This window comes from Phascolarctos cinereus, unplaced genomic scaffold (assembly GCF_003287225.1).
Source record: "Phascolarctos cinereus isolate Bilbo 61053 unplaced genomic scaffold, phaCin_HiC Scaffold_8;HRSCAF=390, whole genome shotgun sequence".
Lineage (NCBI taxonomy): Eukaryota > Metazoa > Chordata > Mammalia > Diprotodontia > Phascolarctidae > Phascolarctos > Phascolarctos cinereus.
In genome coordinates, this window is record NW_027556291.1 from 60,935,774 (window position 1) to 60,963,127 (window position 27,354).

The 27,354-nt window shown below is 40.7% G+C and overlaps 1 protein-coding gene across 1 annotated transcript in view; it reads left to right on the forward strand.

Annotated features, from left to right (window-relative positions):
- The window catches only part of DNAAF6 (dynein axonemal assembly factor 6), an 85,789-nt gene that overhangs the window by 38,621 nt on the left and 19,814 nt on the right, over positions 1-27,354 (forward strand). Inside the window, exons 4-5 of the mRNA XM_020967223.2 lie at positions 206-311; positions 17,205-17,301. Coding sequence (XP_020822882.1) covers positions 206-311; positions 17,205-17,301 — 203 coding nt within the window. The remainder of the gene's footprint in view (positions 1-205; positions 312-17,204; positions 17,302-27,354) is intronic.

Sequence of the window (27,354 nt, forward strand, 5' to 3'; positions counted from 1 at the left end):
TGACTGCATGGTTGATCTGAGCTATTGTGTAGAAATTGGTTGTTACCAAATTAGACAAAAAGAAAACTTGACAAAAAGGCAATTCATCTGATGGCTACAAATAGAAACAACTTGATTGTTGCTGTTCCAAACTGACTGTGGAAAAAGGACAGCAATCACTTTTTAAAGGGTACTAGCATCAGTCTTATCTTTTTTCTCTTTCTAGTCAACCCTCCAAATAAGACTGAAAATAGAAAGGACATATGGGATCCGGAGGAGGTACCAGAAGGATCGGAGTTTGATGACATGTGGGACCCCCGGGGACAGCCAGAGTAAGTCAAGTGAAGCCAGAAATGGGTCTGTGGCTACAAGGTAGGCGAGTGATGGGATGGTGCTCTTTTTCCCACAAGATACATGTAGCACAATCTTGACAAGATGGAAAGGCAGGGGATAGAAGGCAAGTATGCTGATGGATCAAATAAGAAAAGATTAGACCTTTTAGTTTAGAAATGATCTAACAAGAAGTGGCATCACAGCATCACAGATTTCAGGTAGAAAGGACCTTAGATGTCATCTTGTCCATTTCCTTAATTTTACAGATGAAGAAACTGAGTGGCTAAATAACTTGCCTAAGATCACGCTGGTAGTAAGTGACAGAGTTAGGCTTCTACTCTACCACGCTGCAATCCCATTATAAATTTTTCTCTAATGTCAGTTATTTGTGTAATGTGGGATTCAGAGTGGGAGAAAACCAGCCCCTTAAATTACCAGCATTCCTACAAACTGTTTTATAATACCATGTTTATGTATCAAAGGGCTGCTTTTAATTGTTCAGTGTTCCACAATGGGTGGGAGGCTATGTTCTCACTCTAATTATTAATCATTACACGAAATTATTTCTTACAGATCTGTAGGAACAAATGCAGTATTTCATATGCTTTATAAGCAGGCTTAAACTCTTGTTTAGTATTACTTTCAATGCCACAAGATTTTTGAAATGTAATTTGGAACTATTGTCCCTAGATCAAGGACCTGTGATTTTTGTGTGAGTGGGAACTCAAGAGATTACAACCCATCTATAACTTAGAGTCTTAGAAAGTTGCCTAAGGCTCCTGGGCTTATTAATGGCCACACAGCTAATATCAGAAGTGGGCTTTAAACCCAGATTTTCTTGACTGCAGGCTCTTTGCCTCTCATACCTGATGCAGAGATTGAGGAACCCTAGAAATCAGAGACTGTAGGACCCTGACAGTTTGGTCCAAGCCATCCATTGCTTTTATCTTTCTATCTCTCTCTTTGTCTATCTATCCATCATCTCTCTCTCTCCATCCATCCATCCATTCATTCATCCATCCATCCATCCATCTATACATTTTTGAGACCGGGGCTTCCTATCTCGCCCTGGCTGGACATGCAGCAGTCACTCATGGTTCCTATCCCGATTCTTATCTATATGAAAGCTTTAACTTGCTCCCTCTTTCTAACCTGGACTGGTTTGCCCCTCCTTAGGCAGCCTGGTGGCCTCTGCTCCCAGGAGCTCATCATATTAGTGCCAGAGGTAATGTGGATACTCAGTCAGCTCACATGTTCTGAACTCAATGGCAGCTAGGTGGTAGCAGTGGATAGAACACTGGCCCTGGAGTCAGAAGGACCTGAATTCAAATCCAGCCTCAAGTCACTTAACTCTGCCTCATATTAAAAAAAGTTCTGAACTCAAGTCAAGAAACTAGATGGCACAATGGATAGAGCACTGGGCCTGGAGTCCATCAATCAATTGATCAACATTTATGAAGTGCCTACTATGTGCCAGGCACTGGGGATACAGAAAGAGGCAAAAGATAGTCAGGAAGACCTGAGTTCAAATTTGGCCTCAGACACTTGGTAGCTGGGTAACCCTGGGCAAGTCACTTAATTTCTGTCTCCTCAGTTTCCTTAATGGGGATAGTAGTAGCATCTACCTCTTATGGTTGTTGTGAGGATCAAATGAGATAATATTTGTAAAGTGCTTGGCACATAGTAGGTGCTTAATAAGTATTATTTTCTTCTTTCCATCAGCCTTAGCCTCCCCAGTAGCAGGGGCTACTTCGGCTTTTAGATAAAGTACACTGTGCTATCTTGGATGGAGGAAAATCTATGCTATTATAAAATGCCACACTGAGTAATTGTTTCTCAATTAATAGTTAATACTGTTAGGCTAATTGAAATATTTTTAGCGTATTAAAACACAAAAGCAAGTTGGTTAACTTAAAAATGGTAAAGCAAAATAACTAGACAAAAACTGGGCTTTATCTAACATGATGCAAAGCATACAAGTCATTTTAACTTCTTGTCCAGAGGTGCTACAGGGTTGAAGAAGAACAAGTATTACAGTTTTTAAAAGAAAGGATGGGTGGAATTCCCAAAGTATAGACCAGTGAACATGACTTTGATTACTCGCAAAATTCTAGAACGTATTATTAAAGGGATGTCTAGTGAACTTCTAGAAAAGGAAGTATTGATCAGAAAGAGCCAGCCTGGCTTCCTCAAAACTAATATCATTTCCTGTTTTGGTAAGGTTATTAGAGTAGTAGAAGAGACAAAGTGGTATAATGATCACAGGACTGACCTTGGAGTGAGGAAGACCTGGGTTCAAATCCTGCTTTTGACACATACTGACTTTGTGACTACAGGCAAATCACATAACCTCTCAGTATCCGTAGCAAACTCTCAAAGATTATAAGTCACAGACAAGTTACTGATCTGCATTGGTGGAAGAATTGTTCACACTGGGAATTCCCTACACCAAAGTAATCATAGATCTGGAACAACAACTACAAAAATCGACAGGTAGATCAAGGGAATATTGTAGATATTGTTTGCCTAGATTTTAGCAGAGTGTTTGACCAAATCTCTCATTTCATGTTTCAGAAGTGTGGGCCAGGCTATAGTCATGGGGCTTCAGAACTGGCTGAATGGCCAGACTCAAAGAGCACTACAGTCACAAATGACTTGATGTCAGCTTTGAAAGAGGCCTCCAGTAAAGTGCTTCTGTCCCCTGGGCTTGGCCTTGTACTCTTTCCTAATTATATCAGTGATATGGATAAAGGCAAAGACAGCATGCTTATCAAATTCACAGTTGATACAAAGCTAGCTTGTTGGAAACGGAGTCAGGATCCAAAAATATCTCTGCAGACTACACTAGACTGCCAAGTCTAGTGCCAAATCTAATAAGATGAAATTTAATAGGAATAAATGTAAAGTTTTACACTTGGTTCCAAGAAGTCAGAACTTCATGAGCACAAGATGTGAAGATGTGGCTCTTAGCATCTCATCCAGAAGAAATCTGGGAGTGTGGGCAGAGCACAAACTCTATATGTCAGCCATCCAATACTCTGATGGAGTTAGGGTTTTGCTAACATGGGGACTCCCTCCAGGAGTGCAGAATATTCCCCCTTTCTCAGTCTACATGATGCTTGTCCATGTCCTCCACTTTCTATCCATGTCCATGTCCATGTCCATGTCTACTTTCTATCAATCCTCCACAGAGATTTTCCCCAGATTTATGGGGGCTTTCTTCTAGATTTCTTCACTTTGTTGAGACACTGTGTGCTGCCCATTGATTTTCCCTTTGCTACATAACCAGTCCATTCTTTTAATATTCAAATTTTCTTTTTCTTGACAAACTTGACAAACATCTACAACCAACAACTGGAACTTCTTGAGAATGGGATTGACATGGTCAGACCTGTGCTTTAGAAATATACTGGGGGGGGGGGGTAGCTAGGTGGCGCAGTGGGTAGAGCACCAGCCCTGAAGTCAGGAGGACCTGAGTTCAAATCTGGCCTCAGACCAAACACTTAACACTTACTAGCTATGTGACCCTGGGCAAGTCACTTAACCCCAGTTGCCTAAAAAAAATAAATAGAAAAGAAAAGGGAAAAAAAAAGAAATACCTGACTTTGGGGGGAGCTAGGTGGCACAGTGGATAGAGCACTGGCCCTGAAGTCAGGAGGACCTGAGTTCAAATCTGGCCTCAGACCAAACACTTGACACTTACTAGCTGTGTGACCTTGGGCAAGTCACTTAACCCCAATTGCCTAAAGAAAGAAAGAAAGAAAGAAGGAAATACCATTTTGGTAGCTGTATGGAGGATGAATTGGAGGGAGGAGCCAGAGAGACCAGTTAGGTCCAGGCTGTGGGGTGATGAGGACCTGAACTAGGGTAGTAGCCATGTGAGTGGAGGAGGGTGGGAAGTGGAGGCAAAATGAACAAGATTTGGGGGATGAGGGGCAGGTCAATGATGACTCTAAGGTTGCAAACCTGAGGATGGTGGTGACCTCAACAGAAACAGAGAAATTCAATAGAGGAGGAAGTTTGCATTCTGTTTCAGACTTGTTGAATTTGAGGTGCCTATGGAACATCTAGTTGCAAATGTCCAATAGAGAGTTGGCGATGTGGGACCACATATATGAATCTGCAAGTCATATGCATAGAGATGCTAGTCAGACCCACGATGCTGACAAGGTTACTAAGAGAGAATGTAAAAGAGATGAGGACCAAGGAGAGAGCCTTGGGGAGCACTCACAGTTAGGGAGTTAGGTGGATGATGATCCAGCAAATGAGACTGAGAAAGACTGGTCAGACAAGCAAGAGGAAAAACAGGAGAGTAGTATCACAAAAAGCAAGAGAGGAGAGAAGTATTTTGCAGCAGGGTGTAGTCAGCAGCAGAATACAAACTCCAATGAGTCCTCCCAAGCTCCAAAGGCTTTGGTGTACTATATTTTTATGGTTTGAAGACCAGTCTAACTAAGTTGGAGAGGCTCATCTCACCAGGTTGGCCTCACAGTGATACATTTTTTTCTCAGCCAAAGCATATTCCATCTGCCAAGTTATAGAGGAGTTGTGATCTCAGTAGGCAGAGGGAATACCCACACCAATGAAATCATGAATCTTTGATGTATTGAAATAAGAAGCATCATGTCAGGACTAACAAACTACTGAAGAAGAATCTGTAACGGTCAAAAAGAGACCTAAAAAGGGAGGGCCTTCTGTGCAGCCTTAGGCATAGAAATGGAGACAATAAGAGATCAACAGTGTCTACAGGGGGATGAAAGTAAGGGCCAGGATCAGGCCATGTCAGACCAGTCAAAGTCATAAATGGGGAAAAGTTGTGGTACAAGGGAGAAGATGAAAGGGGGGGTGGCTCAAGCCAAATCAGTGAAAGAGCCAGAAATGATGGGGAATCCTATGCCAGGCTAAAGTTTCCTTGGGCAGTGTGGGGACTTAATGCAACCAGTAGATTCACTTTAGCTAGCTCAAGCTCCCATCATCTCTCACCTGGACTCTTCTCTTTGGTACTTCATGCTTCTCTTCCCAACCTGGCCCCTTCTTCTCTTTGCCCCCCCCCCCACTTAATAGTACTTTATTTTTTCCAATTACATGTAAAGATAGTCTTCAGCATTTACTTTTATAAGATTTTATAAAAATTTTTTCTCCCTCTCTCCCTCCCTTCCCCCCTCCCCAAGATGGCAAGCAATAAGCTATATATATTAAAAGAAAATAGTATTTCCACATTAGTCATGTTATGAAAGAAGAATCAGAACAGAAGAGACTGATTTTGAGTTCTGAATTTTTCTCCCTCTCCCTCCTCTCCTCTTTCCCCAAGACAAAATGCAATCTGATATAGGCTCTACATATACATTCATTTTAAACACATTTTCACGTTAGTCATGTCATAAAGAAGAATTAGAACCAATGGGAGGAATCAAGGGAAAGAAGAAACAACAAAAAAAAGAGAGAGCAAATAGTATGCTTCAATCTACATCCAGACTCCATAGTTCTTTCTCTGGATGTGGATAGCATTTTCCATCATGAATCTTTTGGTGTTGTCTTAGATCCATGTATTGCTGAGAAGAGCTAAGTCTTTGAAAGTCAGCCATCGTACAAATATTGGTGTTACCATGTACAATGTTCTCCTGGTTCTGCTCACTTCACTCAGCATCAGTTCATGTAAGTCTTTCCAGGTTTTTCAGAAGTCTGCCTGCTCATCATTTCTTAAGAAACAATAGTATTCTATTACATTCATATACCATAACTTGTTCAGCCATTCCCAATTGATGGGCATCTCCTCAGTTTCCAAAGCTTTGCCACCACAAAAAGAGCTGCTATAATTTTTTTGTACATATGGGTCCTTTTCCTGTTTTTATAATCCCTTTGGGATACAGACCACTTAGTAGTGGTATTGTTGGATCAAAGGGTATGCACAATTTTATAACCCTTAGGGAACAGTTCCAAATTTCTCTCCAGAATGGTTGGATCACTTTACAACTCCACTACCAATGCATTAGTGTTCCAATTTTCCCACATCTTCTCCAACATTATCATGTTAGCCAATTGGATAAGTGTGAGGTGGTACCTCAGAGTTGTTTTAATTTGCATTTCTCTAATCAATAGTGATTTAGAGTATTTTTTCATATGACTATAGATAGCTTTAATTTCTTCATCTGCAAACTGCCTGTTCATATCCTTTGACCATTTATCAATTGGGGAATGACTTGTATTCTGATAAATTTGACTCAGTTCTCTCTATATTTTAGAAATGAGGCCTTTATCAGAGACATGGGCTGTAAAGACTGTTTCCCAGCTTTCTGCTTTACTTCTAATCTTGAGTGCATTGGCTTTGCTTATGCAAAACCTTTTTAATTTAATGTAATCAAAATTATCCATTTTGCATTTTATAATGTTCTCTATCTCTCATTTGGTCATAAATTCTTCCATTCTCCATAAATATGACAGATAAACTATTCTTTGCTCTCCTAGTTTGCTTGCAGTATCAGCCTTTATATATAAATCGTATACCCATTTTGACTTTATCTTGGTATACAGTGTAAGATGTCAGTCTATGCCTAGTTTCTGCCATACTCTTTTCTAGTTTTCCCAGCAGTTTTTGTTTAATAGTGACTTCTTTATCCCCAAACCTGGAGTCTTTGGGGTTTATGAAACAGTAGATTACTATAGTCATTGAGTATTGTGTCTTGTGTACCTAACCTATTCCATTGATCCACCACTCTATTTCTTAGTTAGTACCAAGTAGTTTTTATTATTGCTGCTTTATAATACAATTTAAGGTCTGGTACAGCTAGGCTACCTTCCCTTGTATTACTTTTCATTCTAAATAATTGGGAAAATATCAGTTGCTCATGGGTAGGCTGAACTAATATAATAAAAATTACAATTCTGCCTAAATTAATTTACTTATTCAGTACCATACCAATCAAACTACCAAAAATTATTTTATAGAGCTAGAAAAAGTAATAACAAAATTCTTCTGGAAGAAAAAAGGTCAAGAATATCAAGGTGGTATGCTTAGAGAATCCTAGAGAATCAAGGACAAAACTACTTGAAATAAACAACTTTAGAAAAGCTGCAGGATATAAAATAAACCCACATAAATCATCAGCATTTCTATATACTACTAAAAAAGCCCAACAGCAAGAGATAGAAAGAGAAACTACATTTAAAGTTACTGTAGACATTATAAAATATTTGAGAATGTACCTGCCAAGACAAACCCAGGAACTATATGAACACAATTACAAAGCACTGCATACCATCATATCATTTGAAAAGAGTAATAGCTTTATTTTTTCATTGCCTATTCTAGTTCCTTCAATTTCTTTTTCTTTTCTTATTGCTAAAGCTAACATTTCTAGTACAATATTGAATAACAGTGGTGATAATGGACATCCTTGTTTCACTCCTGCACCTTATTGGAAATACTTCAAACTTATCCCCATTAAATATAATGCTTGCTGATGGTTTTAGATAGATGCTACTTATCATTTTAAAGAAGACTCCATTTATTCTTATGCTCTCTAGTGTTTTTTTTAATATAATATTTATTTATTTTTATTTTTATTTATTTTTAGTTTTAACATTCACTTCCACAAGTTTTTGAGTTCCAAATTTTCCCATCTCCCCACCCCAAGATGGCATGCATTCTGAATACCCTTCCCCTAGTCTGCCTTCTTTATCTCTCCCCCCTTCTCTTATCCCCTTCCCCTTCTATTTTCCTGTAGAGCAGGATAGACTTCTGTACCCCATTTCCTGTATTTCTTATTTCCTAGTTGCATGTGAAAACATTTTTTTTAAAACATGTGTTTTTAAAACTTTGAGTTCCAAATTTTCTCCCTTCCTCCCTCCCCACCCAGCCCCATTGGAAAGGCAAGCAACTCAATATAGGTTGTACATGTGCAGTTATGCAAAACACTTCCATAGTAGACATGTTGTGAAAAACTAACTCTATTTCCCTTAATCCTATCCTGCCCTCCCATTTATTCTATTCTTTCTTTTGACCCTGTCCCTCCTCAGAAGTATTTCTTCTGATTACTCTTTCCCAATCTGCCCTCCTCTCTATCATCCCCCTGCTCTCTTGTCCCCTTCTCCCCCTATTTTCCTGTAGGGTAAGACAGATTTCCATACCCAATTGAATGTGTATGTTATTCTCCTTAAGCCAAATCCTATGAGAATAAGATTCCTCATTCCCTCTCACCTTCCCCTGTTTCCCCTCCACTGTGAGACTTTTCTTTTCTGTTTTTTTTGTGAGATAATTTACCCCATTCTACCTCTCCCTTTCTTCTCTCGAGTATCATCCTCTCTCATCCCTTAATTTTATTCTCCAGATATGACCCCTTAATCTTCAACTCACCCTGTGCCTCTATCTATCTATCTATCTATCTATATATACATATATATTTTTTTCCTTCAACTACCCTAATACTGACAAAGTTCATGAGTTACAAATATCATCTTTCCATGCAGGAATGTAAACAGTTCAATCTTAATAAGTCTCTTATGATTTCTCTTTCCTGTTTACCTCTTCATGTTCCACTGGTCCTGTATTTGAAAGTCAAATTTTCTATTCAGCTCTGGTCTTTTCATCAGGAATGCTTGAAAGTCCTCTATTTCACTGAATGACCATTTTTTCCCCTGAAGGATTATACTCAGTTTTGCTGGGTAGGTGATTCTTGGTTGTAATCCTATCTCCTTTGCCCTCCGAATATTATATTCCATGCCCTGGGTCCTTTAATGTAGAAGCTGCTAAATCTTGTGTTATCCTGATTGTGTTTCCACAGTACTTGAATTGTTTCCTTCTGGCAGCTTGTAATATTTTCTCCTTGACCTGGGAACTCTGGAATTTGGCTACAATATTCCTAGGAGTTTTCCTTTGGGGATCTCTTTCAGGAGGAGATCTGTGGATTCTTTCAATTTCTATTTTGCCCTCTGGTTCTAATATCAGGGCAGTTTTCCTTGATAATTTCTTGAAAGATGATGTCTAGGCTCTTTTTTTGATCATGGCTTTCAGATAGTCCAATAATTTTTAAATTCTCTCTCCTGGATCTATTTTCCAGGTCAGTTGTTTTTCCAATGAGATATTTCACATTGTTTTCTAATTTTTCATTCTTTTGGATTTGTTTTACAGTGTCTTGATTTCTCATAAAGTCACTGTCTTCCAATTGCTCTATTCTAATTTTTAAGGAAGTATTTTCTTCAGTAATCTTTTGGACTTCCTTTTCCATTTGGCCAATTTTTCTTTTTAGGGCATTTTTCTCCTCATTGGCTTTTTGGACCTCTTTTGCCATTTGGGTTAGGCTATTTTTTAAGGTGTTATTTTCTTCAGTATTTTTTTGGGTCTCCTTTAGCAAGCTGTTGACTTTTTTCATGATTTTCTTGCATCACTCTCATTTCTCTTCCCAGTTTTTCCTCTACTTCCCTTACTTGCTTCTCAAAATCCCTTTTGAGCTCTTCCAAGGCCTGGGACTGATTCATATTTTTCTTGGAGGCTTTGGATGTAGGAGCTTTGACTTTGTTGTCTTCTTCTGGTTGTATATTTTGATCTTCTTTTTCACCAAAGTAAGATAATATAGTCTGACTCTTTTTGCGCTGCTTGCTCATGATCCCAGCCAATTACTTGAGTTTTAAACTCTTTGTTAAGGTAAGAGTCTGCTTCCAATGTGGAGAGTGTACTGTCCCAAGCTTCAGGGGTTTGTAGCTGTTTTCAGAGATACTTGTAGGGACCTGTAAATTTTCAGTTCTTCCAAGGTGGTATGATAAGGGGCGAGGTGTTTATTCCTTTCCTGGCCTGTGACCACAAGTATTCCTTTCTGTCCTGTAACTGTGAGGGGGGTTCCTCTCCACAGCCACTACAAGCTCCACCATGCCAGCGCTCCTCCTCACCCCAGCACCCGCCCAGAACTGTGACCCAGATCCACACAGGGCAAAGCAAGAGATTCCTGCCTCAGCACTGGCAAAGAGATCCCTGCAGTTCCTCTATGATCAGCCACTGGATTCCCCTGCAGGAAGCTTGGGAAGCAGCCCGCCCCCCCCCCAGGGTCTTGGGGAATGGAGCTGAGACCCCGCCTTCCTGTCTGACCACTGACAGAAACAGACTTTTCCCACTGACCTTCTACATTGTCTTTGGCATTGGTGGACTGAGGAGTCTGGAAACCTCCACAGCTGCCCGATTCAGTCCTCTGAGGCCTGCTCCAGGTTTGCTGCGGCCTGCGCGCCCACCAGCTGCGCTGCTGCTGCTGCTCCCAGCCCGCGCGATACACCTTTCTGATCAATCATCCAGGTTGTCTTGGGCTGGAAATTTGTTTTACTCTGTCTTTTTGTGGGTTCTGCTGCTTCAGAATTTGTTTAGAGCCATTTTTTATGAGTATTTGGAGGGGTTTGGGGGAGAGCTCAATGAAGTCGCTGCTTTCACTCAGCCATCTTGGCTCCGTCCCCCCCCCTTGTGTTTTTTTAACAGGAATGGGTGTTGTATTTTGTCAAAAAGCTTTTTCTGCATCTATTGAGATAATCATATGATTTCTGTTATGGTCAATTATGCTGATAGTTTTCCTAATATTGAGCCCGCCCTGCATTCCTGGTATAAATCCTACCTGGTCATAGTGTTTACTCATGAGAAGTTATTGGTCTATATTTTTTCTCTGTCTTGGCTTTTTCTGGTTTAGGTATCAGCACTATATTTGTATCATAAAAAGAATTTGGTAGGACTCCTTCTTCACCTGTTTTTCCAGATAGTTTATAGAGCATTGGAATTAATTGTTCTTTAAATGTTTGGTAGAATTCACTTGTAAATCCATCTGGCACTGGAGATTTTTTCTTAGGGAATTCATTGCTGGCTTGTTCAATTTCTTTTTCTGAAGTGGGGTTATGTAAGTATTTTATTTCCTCTTTTGTTAATCTGGGCAGTTTATAATTTTGTAAATATTCATCCATTTCACTAAGATTGTCAGATTTATTGGCATACAGTTAGGCAAAATAGCTCCTAATTATTGTTTTAATTTTCTCTTCATTGGTGGTGAATTCATCCTTTTCATTTTTGATACCGGTAATTTGGTTTTCTTCTTTCTTTTTTTAAATCAAATTAACCAAAGGTTTATTTATTTTATTGTTTTTTTTTCATAAAATCAGCTCTTAGTTTTATTTATTAGTTAAATAATTTTCTTAATTTGAATTTTACTAACTTCTCCTTTGATTTTCAGAATTTTTAATTTGTTCTTTTTCTAGCTTTTTTAGTTGCATGCCCAATTCATTGATCTCCTTTTTCTCCATTTTATTCATGTGAGCATTTAGAGATATAAAATTTCCCCTAAGAACTGCTTTGGTTGCATCCCATAAGTTTTGGTATATTGTCTCATTATTGTCATTCTCTTTGATGCAGTTATTGATTGTTTCTATGATTTGTTGTTTGACCCACTCATTCTTTAGGATTAGATTATTTAGTTTCCAATTAATTTTTAGTCTATCTTTCCATGGCCCTTTATTACATGTAATTTTTATTGCATCATGATCTGAAAAGGATGCGTTTAATATTTTTGCCCTTCTGCATTGGATTGTGAGGTTTTTATGCCCTAATATATGGTCCATTTTTGTGTAAGTGCCATGTACCACTGAGAAAAAGGTATATTCCTTTCTATCCCCCATTAAATTTTCTCCAGAGGTCTACCATATCTAAGTTTTCTAAAATTCTGTTCACCTCCTTAATTTTTTTCTTGTTTATTTTGTGGTTAGATTTGTCTAGTTCTATTGGGGCAGCTAGGTGGCGCAGTGGATACAGCACTGGCCTTGGAGTCAGGAGGACCTGAGTTCAAATCTGGTCTATGACCAGACACTTGGCACTGACTAGCTGTGTGACCCTGAGCAAGTCACTTAACTCAAATTACCTCACCCCCCCAATAAGATTTCATAGATTTATCTAGTTCTGAGAGGGGGAAGTTGAGGTCCCCCACTAGTATAGTTTTGCTGTCTATTTCTTCCTGTAACTCACTTAACTTCTCCTCTGAGAATTTAGATGTTATACCACTTGGTACATATATGTTTAATATTGATATTACTTCATTGTCTGTGGTACTTTTTAGCAGGATGTAGTTTCCTTCTTTATCTCTTTTAATTAGATCTATTTTTGCTTTTGCTTTGTCTGAGATCAGGATTGCTACCCCTGCTTTTTTTACTTCAGCTGAAGCAGAATATGTTCTGTTCTAGCCTTTTACCTTTACTCTGTGTGTATCTCTGTGCTTCAGATATGTTTCTTGTAAACAACATATTGTAGTTTTATGGTTTTTAATCTACTCTGCTATCCACTTCCATTTTATGGGACAGTTCATCTCATTAACATTCAAAGTTACGATTACTGTGTTTTTCTTTCCATCCTATTTTCCCCCATTTATACTTTTCTCTCTTCTTTCACCCTTTCCCTCCTGACTATGTTTTGCTTCTGACCTCCCCCTCTCTCAATCTGCCCTCCCTTCTCTCAGCTCCCTCCCTTTTCTTCTTTCCCCTTTCCACTACTACTTCTTCCTTCCCTTCTATCCACCCTCTCCGTTTTCTTTCCTGTTTCTCCTCCTACTTCCCTATAGGGTAAGATAGATTTCTATAACCAACTGAATGTATATGTTATTCCCTTTTTGAGCCAGATCTGATGAGAGTAAGGTTCAAACAATGCTTGTCCCCCCTTCTTTCCCTCTACTGTAATAGGTCTTTGTGCCTCTTCATGTGATATAATTTACCTTATTCTGCCTCCCCATTTCCTCTTCTCTCAGTACAATCCCTTTTTTTTTTCACTCTTCATTAATTTTTTTTATCATCACATCAAAGTCAACTTATACCTGCACCTTCTGTCTATGCATACCCCTTCAAATAATAATAAAGATACAGTTCTCAAGAGTTATCAGTATCATCTTCCCTTGTAGGGATGTAAGCAGTTTAACCTTATTGAATAATTTTTTTTCTTTCCTGTTTACCTTTTATGCTTCTCTTGAGTCTTATATTTGAAGATCAAATTTTCTGTTTAGCTCTGGTTTTTTTCATCAGGAGTGATTCCCTTGAATGTACATATTTTCTTCTGAAAGATTGTACACAGTTTTGCTAGGGAGTTGATTCTTGTTTGTAATCCAAGCTTCTTTGCCTTCTGGAATATCATATTCCAAGCCCTCAAGTGCTTTAATGTAGAAGCTGCTAAGTCCTGCATAATCCTGACTGTGATTACACTATATTTAAATTATTTCTTTCTGGCTGCTTGTAGTATTTTCTCCTTGGCCTGATAATTTTGGAATTTGCCTACAATATTCCTTGAAGTTTTCATTTTGGGATCTCTTTTAGGAGGTAATCAGTGCATTCTTTCAATGACTATTTTACCCTCATGTTCTAGGATATCAGGGCACTTTTCCTTGATAATTTCTTGAAAGATGCTGTCCAGGCTCTTTTTTTTGATCATGGCTTTCAGGTAGTCCAATAATTCTTAAATTATCTCTCCTGGATTTATTTTCCAGGTCAGTTGTTTTTCCAATGAGGTATTTTACATTTTCTCCTATTTTGTCATTCTTTTGATTTTGCTTGACTGATTCTTGATGTCTCATAGAGTCATTAGCTTCCACTTGCCCAATTCTATTTTTTTTAAAGAGTTCTTCTCTTCAGTGAATTTTTGTACCTCCTTTTCCATTTGACCAATTCTACTTTTTAAGGAGTTGTTTTCTTCAGTGGATTTCCTGCCCCCCCCCCCCATTTTGGCCAATTGTATTTTTTAAGGAATTGTTTTCTTTAGTCAATTTTTATCTTTCCTTTTCTTAGCTGTTGACTCTCTCTTGCATACCTCTCATTTCTTTTCCCAATTTTTCTTCTACCTCTCTTATTTGACTTTTAAAATCCTACTTGAGCTCTCCCAAGAAGGCTTTTTGGACTTGAGACCAATTCATATTAACCTTTGAGGTTTCAAGTGTTGGTATATTGACAATGCTGTCCTCTTCTGAGTTTGTGTTTTGATCTTCCTTGTCAAACTTTCTATGGTCAATGTTTGGTTTTACTTCTTACTCATCTTTTTGCCTATTTCCTGGCTTTTCAAGTGGACCTCTGCTTTTGGGGCACAGGGGGCACTGTCCCAAGCTTCTTGTATTGGAGGCCAGGAGTCTGGTCACTGGCTTTGTCTACCGGGCCCTCAGGTGGAAGAGGCTTGCCCACTACACTAGGGTGGCCTGGCATAGTTACACCTCTTGTTGCCTGGTATTCTCTTGAACTTCTTGTGCTGGCAGCTAGGGGCTTGGTCACTAGCTTTGTGCCCTGGGGCCTCAGGTGCTGGCAGCTGGAGGCTGTAGGGTCTGGAAGCTTACCTGGTGCCAAGCTGGGGTCTTAATGGTGGTGTCTGGTATGTGCTGAGGCCAGGTGCAGTTTTTCTGAATTTCCCTGGGGCTACACTGAGGCACGTGGAGGTCTGGCCCCTGGATGATGCCTTGTTTGCCTTTGGCTGCACTTAAGCCCCTGGAAATCAGGCAGCTGGAAGATGCCCAACTGCCCTGGGCTACGCTGAAGCACATGGAGGTCTGGCTTCTAGAAGACGCCTGCCCATCAGGGCTGTGCTAAAACATGTGGTGGTTCTCTGAGCTGGAGTCTGCCAGTTCCCCTGGATATGCTAAAGCACGTGGGGGGGGGGAACCAGGTCCTCGTGTTGACATTTTCCTGCTCCACCACATTGGGACTTAGGATTTCCCATTGGTTTTCTGAGGTGGGACTTGCTGCTGGCTTGCAGTGACACTTCCTGTCCTGGAATGTGCTCTCCTTTTACCTGAGTGAGACAAGACCTTCCTTGCTGATCTCCCAAGTCTCCCAGGCTAAAAGACTGCTCCACCCCATCTTTCTGCTGGCTCTGCTGTTCCAGGATTTGTTCTGGGGCACTATTTTATGGTTTTATGGCAGTGAATATGGGAGAGCTACAGCAATTTACTGCTTACTCCACCATCTTGGCTCCTGGAAGTCCGCTTTCCTCTCTTTCCTGTCTTCTTCTACATTACTCCCCTTCACACACTCTGTGGTCCAGCTATACTGGCCTATGTGCTCTTCCTAACATGTGATTCTCCATGTCCCACTGGCTGTCCCCCATTCCTGTAATTGTCTCCCTCCTAACCCTGGCCTCTTAGAATCTCTGGATTCCTTTAAGACTCAGTTCAAGTGCCTCCTCCTGAATAGGACCTGTGCTGGTTCTCCCAGCTGCTAGCACCTTCCCTTTGAAGGCTACCATTCGATCTACTGTATACATATCTTGTATGTACCCATTTCCATGTATGTTTTCTCTTTGTGCTCCCTGAGATCAAAGACTTGTTTGTTTTTGTCTTTGTCTCACCAGTGCCCAATACAGTGCCTGATACATAATGAACTCTTAATAAACACTCATTGATTGATCTATTGATTATTGTGGGTGAACAGTCCTTAGTGTCAAAGTTGCCAGGGTGTTATTGTCAGCTCCATCACCACAAACATCTCTTTGAATTGAGGGATAGGTGAATGTCTTTTGGTCTGGGAGAGGGTCTCCCAAGGCTTCTGAGGCAACCTCCTCTTTTCTTTGTCAGTATACCTGGGTTGAAATCCTGCCTCAGACACTTACTAGCTGTGTGACCCTGGGCCAGGAGCTTAACCTCTCTCTGCCTCATTTTCTTCATATGTAAAATGAAAGAGTTGTACTAAATAACCTCCAAGGTCCCTTGTAGCTCTAAAGCTATGATCCCCTGATCCTTTGTTTTCTAATTCCTTTCCCAGTGGGGTACTAGTAGAGGAATGGGGAACCAGGAGTGATATATTTATGTAGCCTGAATTCCATTCCCTCTTTGGCCCTGAAGCAATAATAATAATAATAGATGACATTTACATAACTTTTCATGGTTTGCAAAGCACTTTTATATATGTTATCTAGTTTAAGCAATAGAAAGATAATGAACTCCTGATGCTATTTGCACAGGGTGACTGACATCTTCAATAAAAATGGCCCACTGCTAAAGCTGCTTTAGTACTATTATGGCTTTTACAATTTGAAATGACTAAAAACAGGCATGCTAATTTGAGATCCATTTGAACACAGGAAATGCCATCTGTTTGCCAAGTTGATTATCATGAAAACTAAGTTAAAAATCTTTTAAATTTCTAAATGGTATTTTGATATATGGGAATGGAAAGATAAAATAACTTGAAATGGTGCTGATTTCCATCTTCCCAGGCTTTTCTCTTAGCCAAATGGCATTAGCGGTAGCCCATTAATTTCTAGGATAACATCAAACCCTTACTTTCCACTTTTGCCACATTCACACACGGCTCAAAGAGGGGAAACAAAAACAGCCAGTGTGTTTTGAACAAGTCCTCCTCTCCCAGCCTGCCCCTGACTCAAACAGCTGCTTGCCCAGACTCATTGCTGACTTCCCAAATGCCAATTAAACTTCAAAGCAGCCACTATAAGCTAGGTCTCCACATTGATGTGCAGCAGCTTCCAGTGGTAAACCAACATCATCCAGTTAGGATATATCAATGAAAGGTCCATTATTCTTTATAGGGTCACAGAATCACAGAGCGAGAGCTGGAAGGGATAGTAGATGCCATTCAGTCCAACACCTTCATTTTACAGAGGAAGAAATTGAGGTGAAATGACTTGCAGCTAGTAATTTTTTGAGGTGGGATTTGAACTCAGGTCTTCCAGACTCCAAGTAGTGTTCTATCCACTAAAATCCTGGATTTAACACTTTTTCTCCTCACCTTGATATTTGTTACCAGTTTGGAGAAAACTGTTCCCTAGTTTTCTGCTGGCATTTTCTCCAGATCTAGTTTCATCATAGTTTCCCCGCACAGGCATAGTCTTGGTTTTCTACTCTATGCCTGAAAGCTGTTAGCCTGTAGATCCCAATTATCATTTGTTTTGTTTCTTTCAGATATGACATTATATTCAAACAGCAGGTAGGAGCTGAGGATGTATTTCTGGGCATGACCAGAAAAGACCCTTCTACAGCCTGCTGTGAGGATCTCTTGGTGAGTTAGATCCTGATTTCAGATATGCACACAAAAGAAATCCAATTGCTGGATGTCTCTTGTTTATATCAGTCCCTACCATCAAGTGCCTTAAAAACGTTTTTCCCCCTTTAGACCAGCTGTGTGAGTTCACTGGTATAGGGATCTCCCAGTGTGGAAATTCCCTCTACCTACATGGATCAGAGCCAACACTGAAATTTATGGGCTTAGAAAGTTGCCAGGGGTATGGAGATTGTGATTGGCCACATAGCCAGTGTTAGTCAGAAACGGAACTTAAACACAGTTCTTCTTGCTGATTTTGAGGTGAGTACTCTATCATCTAGACTACAAGTCTATAGGAGAAATAGCATATACAGTTATAATAAGTCATATTTCTATAGAGATTTAAGGCTTACAAAGCACACTCTTTTCTCATCCACCCTGGGGGGTAAAGAGTATAAATGTGATTTTATCCCTATTTTAAAGATAAAGAAACTGAGACTCAGAAAGAGAAAGTGACATGTCCATAGCCATCAAGATAGAAATCTCAGAGCCTACTCAAACCCACATCTTTTGATCAGGTTGAAAGAGTAAATAGTTCAGTGCTCTTTTCACTATGCCAAACATGCACCTATACATATAGACAAAACGTACATAGGCAAGATTTACACACGAACATCCAGACTCACACATTTCCACAAATTGCTCCTGTCCCATTAAGACAGATAATATCATTGGACTCAATTTTCTCTCATTAGGCTCTTTCCTGATACCATGTGATTGATTCATGGCTTTTTTTTTTTTTGGTGAGGCAATTGGGGTTAAGTGACTTGCCCAGGGTCACACAGCTAGTAAGTGTCAAGTGTCTGGGCTGAGGCCGGATTTGAACTCAGGTCCTCCTGACTTCAGGGTGGTGCTCTATTCTTTGCGCCACCTAGCTGCCCCTCATGGCTTCTACTAGATGACGAATAGGCTGTCTGGACCAGCAATTCTCTTTTTGTGTATTTCTTTGTGTATTTCTTTCCATTTAGAGATTTTTTAAAAAACATGAGATCTCTCAATTTATATACTGAGAGGAAGACACCCACTTCTTTAAAGGGCCACTGTAACAAGTTGGAGAGCTTCATCAATGCCAAGCCACCATGCCAGTAGCCAAGAAGTACCAGGTTGAGGTCAAGCTTGGAGAATGTTTAGAATTACATTTGGAATTATCCCTTTACAAGTTTTGACATGTGGTACTAGATCAGGCAGAAAGCTCATGTCCATCTTCCTTTCTATACCCTTGTGGCCTAAGTAATATAGAGAATAGTGTATCTTTATAAAGAACTGTACAATACACAGCTCTTTCCTTATGTCTCCTGTATGCCAGAGCCAGAGCTCTGGATTTACATAGATCAGGTCAAGTCTATAGTGCATTCTCCACTCATAATTTTACTAAGAGCATCAGGATTTGGCAATTTTGCCTCTAACCAAGATTTCCCTTGGGAACATTAGAATTCTCCAGAGGTCTTCAAAACAAGAGGGAAAAGGCCCTCAGCTCCCATTTGAGCACTCAGACCAATAAGATATTGAGTCAGCCCTGCACTGGCTACCTTCTCCTCCCTACCCCATCTTGACTCCTTGTTGAACTAGTTCAACTGTACACTGTCTTCTCTCACGTCCTTTGTACTTATTGCTGATATTGCCCTGTTCCTCAATTTTCCCATTTCCCATAATCTTCTCCTTGACTGCTCCTCAGCTATATATATCTATATCTGAAAATCATAACCTTCATCTAGATCATAGCCACTAACTGTGGGTGTTCCACAGGGCTCTGTCCTGGCTCTTCTCCTTTTCTCCCTCTATATACTATTTCTCTTAGTGATCTCATCAGTTCCTGTGGATTCAGTTATCATCTCTATGCAGATGATTCTCAAATCTGTTTTTCTAGCCCTAACTTCTCTCCTGTCTTCTAGTCTCACATCTCCAACTTCCTCTTGTACATCTCCAACTGGGTGTCCTATAGACATCTCAAACTCAACATGTCTAAAACCAAACTCAGTATCTTTCTTCTCAAACCCTCCCCTCTTCTTTTTTTTTTTTATTGCTGTTATGGGCACCACCATCCTCCCAGTCACCCCCAGGTGTCATCTTTGATTCCTCCTCCTCTGTCTCACCTTGTCCCCCCTCTCCCATCCAAACTGTTGCCAAGCCCTGTAGATTCTGCCCTTGCAACATCTTTCATGTACTCCCCCTTCTGTCCTTTGACACTACCACCATCCTGGAGCTAGCCATGCCTGGGACTAATGCAGTAGCCTGCTGGTTAGGAATTTCTCTGCCTCCAGTCTCTCCCCACTCCAGTTCATCCTTCACTCAGATGCCAAAGTGATCTTCCTAGAGAATAGGTCTGACCACGTCATCCCAAGCCTACTCAATAAAGTCCAGTGGCTCCCTGCGCCCTCCAGAATTAAATATATAATCCTCCATTTGGCATTTAAAAGGCTTCACAACCTGGTTTCTTTCTGCCATTCCAAACTTTTTACACCTTCCTCACCTCCATATACTTCTTCAATCTAGTGATACTGGCCTTTTTTACTATCCATTGCATAAAACTCTATACTTCCTAACTCTATTAATTTTCTCTAGCTGTCCCCCATCCCTGGAATTCTCTCTTTACTCATCTTCCCTTCTTGGCTTCTTTGGCTTCCTTCAAGTCTCAGCTAAAATCCCACCTACAGGAAGCCTTTCTTGATCTGCCTTAATGCTAGTGCCTTCTCCGCAAGATTATCTCCAATTTATCCTGTATATATCTTATTTGTACATAAAAAGCATCCCTTTAGTTTTTCTGTTCTTTACTATAATGAAATGAGCTGCTTTAAATATTTTTTGTCCATATAGGTCCTATCCCTCTATCTTTGATCTCTCTGGAGTATAGGCCTAGTAGTGATACTTCTGGGTCAAAAAATGCACAGTTTAGTGACTTTGGGACATAGTTCCATATTACTTTCCAGAATCATTGAGCCACAATTTAAATGTTTCCCTTGATTTCTGGTTTTTAGCCATGTTTACAATAACATTGTAAAAGTTGAAGAAGTGAGCAAGAAAAATAGAGGTGGAAATGAGGCTTGTAGCCAGCTTTTTTCTAGAAGTTTGGCTGAGAAAGGGAGGAGAGATGAAGGACAATAACTTGAGGAGATGGTAGGGTCTAGTGAGGGTTTTTTAAGGGATGGTGAGACTTGGAGGTATATATAAGCAACAGGGGAAGAGCCAGTAAACAAGAAGAGATTAAAAATTGGAGTGGGGTGACGATTGTGGGGGCAACCTGCTGGAAAAGACAGGAGGGGATGAGATCAAGGGTATGTGTAGAGGGATTGGCCTTGAAGAGGAGAATGGGCCACCTCTTCATCAAAGTCAAGGGATTGTAAGATGTGGAAAAGAAGAGAAGAAGGAGCTCTCGAGGAATGGCCTCTATTTTTCTGTGAGGTTTTAGGTTTGGTCCTCAGCTGAGAGGGTTGGGGCAGAGGGGCCTGTGAGATGCTTGAGGTTTGGAAGAATTGCTGAGGGGAATATGATACAGAATCACTTAGGGAGGAGTAAAAGGATTGGCTCACTGCAGTAAGGTCCCAGTTGAAATCAGAAAACATAAATTCGTAGACGACCCATCAGCTCAATTGTGTTGACATCCTCTAACTTTGTTTAGCAGCAACAAGTGAGTAGGAGTGAAGGAGGCAGATGGTGGGAGGGATCTATGATTTGGATTCAGCAACCATTGCAAGGTATTTCTCCTCCCCAGTTCCACACTTCTGATCTCCCCAGCATCATCCATTATTCTCTTTCTCTTTTGCTCCATTCTCATGGGATGAGCCAAGGATAACCCTTCTACTTGTGCCTTTGATACCCTCCTGTCACCTCCTAGCACTTGCCTCTTGGACCATCCTTTCTCTTTCCCTAATGTATCTTTAAAAATATCAAAATGGAAGTTAAACTACTTAATTGTATTTAACCTATTGCTTTAGAACAGTATGACCCCCTTTAAGAAATCAGGTTGATGAATCATTCATTCAGAGGCAATCTTGGGTATAGTTAATTGAGGTCATTGAGACAGAAAGACATCATATGCCATTACTACAAAAGGCTAGCTTCTAGAAGTGCTTTTTTCTAGGAAGATCAGGGGAAAATGTAGGCCAATGTAGTTGGATCACAAAGTTAGTGAAGGATGGTAAAGTGTAAGAAGGAAGGAAGAGGCCAGGTTGTAAAGGCCTTTAACTGCCAAACAAAGCATTTTATATTCAATCTTGGAGGGAATAGGGAACCATTGGGCTTTATTGAGGAGCGGCATGACGTGGTCAGACCCACACTATAGGAAGATCACTTTGGTAACTGAGTGGAGGCAAAGAGACCAACCAGCAGACATTAGTCCAGGTGTGAGGGCATGAGAGCTTGCTCCAGGATGGTGGTAGTGTCAGAGGAGAGAAGGGGTCATATAAGAGTGCCATTGTGAAGGTAGAAATGGCAAAACTTGACCATAGATTGCATGTATAGGGTGAGTATGAGAGCAGGAAGGACTTGGAGGATGGTGGTTCCCTAATAAAAGAAGGGAGGGTTTGAGAGGAAAGATAATGAGTTCTGTTTTGGACATGTTATTTTTGAGATACCCATGGGACATCCAATTCAAGTTGTCTAAAAGGCAGTTGATGATGTGAGTCTAGAACTCAGGAGAGAAACTAGGTCTAGATATAGAGATTTGGGAGTCATCTATATAGAGATGGTATTTGAACCCATGGGAACTGATGAGAGAAGAGAGCAGGGTATAAATTGAAGATATTGTGACTGTGCTGGTCCAGCTGGATCCTAGGGTTCAGGTTTGAGCCAAGAAAGATACTCCCACTTATCACGTCTCAAATCAGGCTATGTGTTAGTGAAGAATACAAGGTAGAAGCTTGTGAACTTTAGTCCTCAAACACCCCTTGCCCCCATATTTCCCAACTAGTTGAGTATGGAATAAGCATTTATTAAGCACCTACTGTGTGCCAAGCATTTTACAAATATTATCTCCTTTGATCCTCACAACAACCGTTGGAGGTAGGTGCCTCTGTTTTCCCCATTTTACAGTTGAGGAAACTGAGGCAGACAGGTTAAGTGACTTGCCCAGGGTTACACAGCTAGTAAGTATCTGAGGCTGAATTTGAACTCAGGTCTTTCTTAATCCAGGCACTGCACTCCATTCACTGCCCTGTAGTTGCCTTTAGGTAGTATTTAATAGAACAAAAGGAGTCAGCTAGATTGCTCAGCAGATAGAGTTCTGGTCCTGGAGTCAGAAGACCTGAGTTCAAATCTGACTTCAGGCACATACTAACTGTGTGACCCTGGGCAAGTCACTTAACAATCTGTCTTAATCCACCAGAGAAGGAAATGGCAAACCACTCCAGTATCTTTGCCAAGAAAACCCCATAGTTTTCACGGTGCCATGAAGAATAGGACATAACTGAAGAACAACTACAAATAGTGCAAACACTCAAAGAGCAAGTGCAGCAGTAGTATTAGAGAAACATGAGCAGTCAAGTGTTCCAATACTCAGGCCCCAGATGTTCTAGACCTGATAACCAAGCTGACGTGACCTAAGGCAGTAGAAGGCAAGTAACCAGTTGTCATGTTATTATTTTAGTTTTATTAGTTTACAGCTGTAATAAGGGGCAACAAAGATCCCCCCTTTCAGTAATGGATGTTTCCAGGACACCTCTGATTGGCCCACATGTCCTTGGATTGCCTGGTACTTGGGCACAGGGATTATATAAACCAAAAAGCTTTAGGTGAGAGCATTTGCAATGTGCCAAGTGAGAGACTGGATATGGAGGCACAGGAAGGTTCGCAGTGGCAGACAAAGATTTGCAGGGGCCCTGGTTTCAAAATATGGAAAGAATAGACTTCAAGAGGTTGGGGACAATTGGGTGACTTCATTAGTGGGTTGTTGTTGTTTGTCCTTTGTTCTTGAAGAGGGCCATGACATCAGGGAGGTGATGCTATGACATGAAAGAGAATTGGATTGAAGTGAGGGAGGACTGTGGAAAATCACCAGCCTCACTCTCTCCTCTGGAGCCATCTGGGTCCACTGGCAATATATAGATCAGGCAACTGGAGATGGCCTGGGTGCAGTGGGAAATGTTGGCCTTTTTAAGCTAAGGTCTTTAACAGGTCCCAGTTTGACTGAGGTAACACCCATTCAGAGAATTACCTCTTTTACCTAGTCCAAATTATAAAAAAAAAAAATCTATCTGGGAGGGAAGACCCTCAGAATTTCTGGCCAAAACAGAAACAATTGCTATTTACATTCACTCTGAGTCAATCAGGACCCAAACAATGACCAAGAGGAGCTTGGCCTGGGACCTATTGTTAGCCAATCAACGAGAGCCAGAGTGATTTGGGTTTAAGACAGGTCCTTAAGAAAAAAAAATCTAGCCTGTAAACCAAAACAAGATATCTTTGGAGGTTTCAGAGATCAAAATTTACATTTCTTTGGATAGAGCACCAGCAGGTAAGGGTATGACACCCAATGTTAACACAGGGAAGGGGAGGGGAGGGAAGGGGAAGGGAAGAAGAAAGAAAGAAAGAAAGAAAGAAAGAAAGAAAGAAAGAAAGAAAGAAAGAAAGAAAGAAAGAAAGAAAGAAAGAAAGAAAGAAAGAAGGAAGGAAGGAAGGAAGGAAGGAAGGAAGGAAGGAAGGAAGGAAGGAAGGAAGAAAAGAAAGAGAAAGAAAGAAAGAAAGAAGGGAAGGAAGGAAGGAAGAAAGAAAGGAAGAAAGAAAGAAAAAAGAAAGAGAAAGAAAGACCTCTGTTGACCAACTGGCCAGTTCCAGTTGGGTCCCCATGGGGCAGCTCCTGCTGTTACTCACAGAGGTTGTTGTTTGTCCTTCATTCTCAAAGAGGACCATGGCATCATGAGGGTGATGCCATGGCATGCAGTGAATTGGATTTAAGTGAGGGAGGGCTGTGCAAACTCACCAACTTCACTTTCTCCTCTGGAGCCATCTGGGTCTAGTGGCAAGATATAGATCCAGACGACTAGAGATGGCCTAGATGAAGTGGGAGATCCAGTTAATTGGATGAGCACCCTCCACGGTACCTTGAATAGAACCAAAGACATGAAGTCGTGAGTATGGCCAGTGATGTCCCAGGATGAGGAGACTTGAGTTGAATGCATGGCTCAGCATTTTGACAGAGTTTTGTCATTATTCTTATGGGAGACAATGAAGAACCTCCCAAGATTTGTCAAAAATAGATAACTACCACCCACTTCTGGTGATACACATTGGCAAAATGATATTGCCAGAAGCAGCCTAGAAGATACCACCAAAGTTCATGAGTGCTTAGTCAAGAAACTGAAGGCCTTAGCAGCATGGCATTTTTCATCACTGTTGCCAACTGAAAGCAAGGGATAAAGAAGAGGAAAGCTGCTTTTGGAGGTGAAATACAGTTAAGAAAATGGTGTTTATGAGGGAGGTTTGGGTTTTGTAATCACTACTTAAAATTTAGGAATGACATGTTCCTGGTTAGAGGTTTCTAGTATACTCCTAGGATGGAGTATACCAACCAAAGGCTGGCATTTGCCAACTCTTTTGCAAATCTAATCAAAAGAGTTTTAAACTGAAAAGAATGGGAGAAGGAGAAAACTACCTCCGATGTTTGTCTACCGTGCTAAACACCATCGAGAGCAGCTGCGGTTAAGGAAGAAGACTAGCACTTGAGACACTTAGAAGTTCCCAGGAGTAAAAATCTAAGAAAGGAGACAATAGTAAAACCCATAGCCTCAAAATCTATGTACAAACATGCAATTTAAGCAACAAGCAAAATGGAATAGAATTCCGAATGCAAGGAGGCAGATTTTACAAGATAGGTATGTGTGGTTTGGCAGAAAAGAAATATGATTGGAACATGGCTCTGTGTGGGTATGACTTATTTTTAAAAACAGGATTGGTCAGAGGGGGAGTGATATAGCATTATATATTAAGAAGATACAGTCATGAGAGGAAACTGAGGAACCAGAGGGGAGAAGCATTTAGGTAAAGATAAACAGAGGGAGAAACAGAAATGATTTTGCCACCAGAGTATATAACAGAGCCCCTTGGCAGAAGCAGGCAATAAGCTAGGGAGTTCAGGAAACAGATCCTGAAGGCAGAGGCATGACAGAGCTGAGACATGGAGCTTCAATTATCCCCACATCCTCTGGAGTGTGCTCTCTTTCTCTGCCAGAAACACAGCAACTAAGGTTTTCTTGACTTGCCTTAATGATAATTTCATCCTTCACAAGATGGAGGAACCCACAAGGAGAAATTCCAAGCTGCATCTGTTTCTCACTAACCAGGAGGAGCTGGCTGCTAGACTGAAAATGATGTCCTCCCACTTTGGGGGACATGACCATGACCTCTTTGAGTTTTTAGTAGAGAAGGAAAGCATTCACTCCAGTTTGGCAGAGAACAGATTTCAAGGGGTTCAGAGGAAGGAGAGGTAGGATCCCATGGACCAGAATTTTACAGGAGAATGGGGTGCTCTGGAGAATGAAATCTGAAGCCCCAAAGGGAAAAAGTTCTGATGAGGAGGAAAAACAGGTGTTGTCTAAAGAGGCAGATGGAGAAAACCACCTTAGAACATATAATGTAGGTACTGTTATTATCCCCGTTTTATATTTGTGGGGAAACTGAGGCAGGTAGCTGTGAAGTGACTTGCCCAGGGTCACCTGACTAGTAAGTGCCTGAGGCTGGTATAGTCCTTTAAGGACAGAGTCAGGACTTCATATGTATAATGGGTATTATATTTCTTGCCTTCTCTATGGGTGGGAGAGCAGGTGGAGGGAAGGAGAGAATTTGGAACTGAAAATTTTAAAAAATTGGGTCAAGAGTGATAAAGCTCAGAATGAGCTGGCAAGGAGTGCTAAGAAAGACAAAGTTTTGTTTGCTTTTTTAAGCCATATTTGGGGAACAAGGAAGATTAAAGAAAAGACTGGACCCACTGCTGCTGAGAGTGGATGGGACGGTGATGACTGATTGCCAAGAGAAGGCCCAGCTGTTCAACTCTGCTTTTGCTTCTGCCAAGGAGAGTGACGTTTGGACTGGAGATAACAGAACAAAACAGGCTGATGGAGAACTTCCATACAACTGAAATAGAAGCTAGTTAAGAGAACATCTGGTTGCCCTGGATGAAATTTGATTTCTCTGGTCCAGATAAACTATGTCTTGGGTGCTAAAAGAGCTAGCAGATGTGACTGCTGAGCCACGGTTGGTTGTAGCTGACAGATTCTGGAGAATGGTGAATTCCTGAAGGACTGCCAAAGTTTGTCTTGCTTTTCAAAATAGAGAAGATAATAGAGTCTGTAATCTATAGGTCAACGAGCTTGACTCTGGGTCCTGGCAAACTTCTCTAATGAATTATTTAAGGAGATGGTTAGTGAACATCTAGGAAAGAGGTAGTGATCATGAAGAGGGTCCATTGGGCTAATGATTTCCTTTTTTCACAATCACTAAGCTGCTAGGTCAGGTAAATGATGTATGTAGAGTTTGCCTAAGTTTTAGCCATTGAACACATTTATCAATGACTTGGCTAAAGGAATAGATGGTGTGCTCACCAAATGTGCAGGTGACATCGAGCTGGGAGGGGTTGATAACACCCTAGATGATAGAGTCAGGATACAGCAAGATCTTGAAAGGCTGGAACATGAGGCTAAAGCTAATCAGATGAAATTGAACGCATAGTCCTACAGTTGGCTTAAACCAATAGATTTCATACATCACAAGATGGAGGTCACATGCATAGATAGTTTGTCTCGAAAAGACCTTGGCAATGTAATGGATTGCAAGCTTAGCTACATTAAGAGAGGCATAGCTTTCAGCAATAAGAAAGGAGTAATTCCTCTGTGTTCTGCTTTGATCAGACCATAGTTGGAGTATTTGTTTAGTTCTGGGCACCGTGTTTTAGGGAGGACACCAACTAAGTTCTGGATCGTTCAGAGGTGAGCAAACAAAACATGAAATGTCCTAAGTCTGTGCCATATGAGGAGGATTTACTGAAGGAACTGGAGATGTTTAACCTAGAGAGTAGAAGGCTCC